General features: G+C 43.5%; 1 protein-coding gene across 1 annotated transcript in view; it reads left to right on the top strand.

The window, feature by feature from the left end:
- The first annotated feature begins 511 nt into the window (after nucleotides 1-511).
- Nucleotides 512-1,134, top strand: part of MPP4 (MAGUK p55 scaffold protein 4) — a 35,561-nt gene continuing 34,938 nt past the window's right edge. The window contains exon 1 of the mRNA XM_045296653.1: nucleotides 512-515. Coding sequence (XP_045152588.1) covers nucleotides 512-515 — 4 coding nt within the window. The remainder of the gene's footprint in view (nucleotides 516-1,134) is intronic.

Below are 1,134 nucleotides of genomic sequence, written 5' to 3'. Positions count from 1 at the left end.
TCTTTAGTGCTCTCAATTTTTAAATTGTTGTTAGAGACATGACCGGCTCTTCCATCTCAAAAGTTCACTGGCCCCTGGACTAGAGGGTAAATAGGTGCTAATTTGGGTGAAGGAGAAGATAATATTCTTCACAGGGAGATGAGAGAAAAAAAATGAGGGGAATAGGGCAAACTATGGGCAGGTTTGATGAGTTGTTTAAATTGTTGAGATCTAACCCCCACACACCTAATTAAAAATAAAAATGAAAATGCTAATAACCCACGAGGGAAACGGCAGCTTTGAGTGCATGCATACATCATAGTTACAGAGGATACAGCAACGGGACCGGGCCCTGACGGTGATGTGGCAGAGTGAGGCGTTTACAAGAGTGCTTCAGGGGCCTCTCTAAGGCAGTCAGAGCATGAGTCATGACTGTGCGGCACCCCACACAGTGAGCTCCATCAAGGATGCACCTCCACAACCCCCTGAGGGAGACTCCCAAAAGGTCTCGTGGAGACCATTTTCCGGGACAATGAGTATGATGGAGAGCATGATTTCCTTCAGCATACACGTCTGTTCTTCTGGAAGGTCACCACATGTTCAATATTTGCCATTGATAATTTGATAGTTCTCGTTACCTCCAGACTTTTACATGAGCAACACACAAACTTTTTTTTTTTAACAAACTTGTTACGTCATCATCTAGTAGATCCCAGCTCACAGTGACCCCTGTACTAACCATAGAGTTCAGCTGCTCCATGGAATCTTCTCAACTGTCTATGGGCCCTCTAAGATTAAAGACATAAACTATGCTTATTTTGGATTTCTGCGTTTTTAGACTAAACCTACACCAATCTAGAAAATAAGCGCTGAGAGCATGCCTCACCAGTCACTCACAGCTCCTGCAGTCTGCTCAATGCTCTGAGGAGCTTTAGGGCGCCTCAAGAAAGGCCCTTCCGCCCTCTGAATGAAGGGTCAGATCACACAGACTACTCGGAGGGTGGGAGATCAACAAACATAGAGTTATTTTACCCTGGTTTTATTTGTTGTTTTTTAAATAATCATTTTATTAGGGGCTCATACAACTCATCACAATCTGTACATACGTCATCTGTGTCCAGCACTTTAGTACATATGTTGACTTCATCATTCTTA

This window comes from Echinops telfairi, unplaced genomic scaffold (assembly GCF_000313985.2).
Source record: "Echinops telfairi isolate 266 unplaced genomic scaffold, ASM31398v2 ScPeMD7_3;HRSCAF=10, whole genome shotgun sequence".
Lineage (NCBI taxonomy): Eukaryota > Metazoa > Chordata > Mammalia > Afrosoricida > Tenrecidae > Echinops > Echinops telfairi.
The sequence above is the reverse complement of the archived record's forward strand: the minus strand, read 5'-3'. Positions and strand labels throughout refer to the sequence as shown.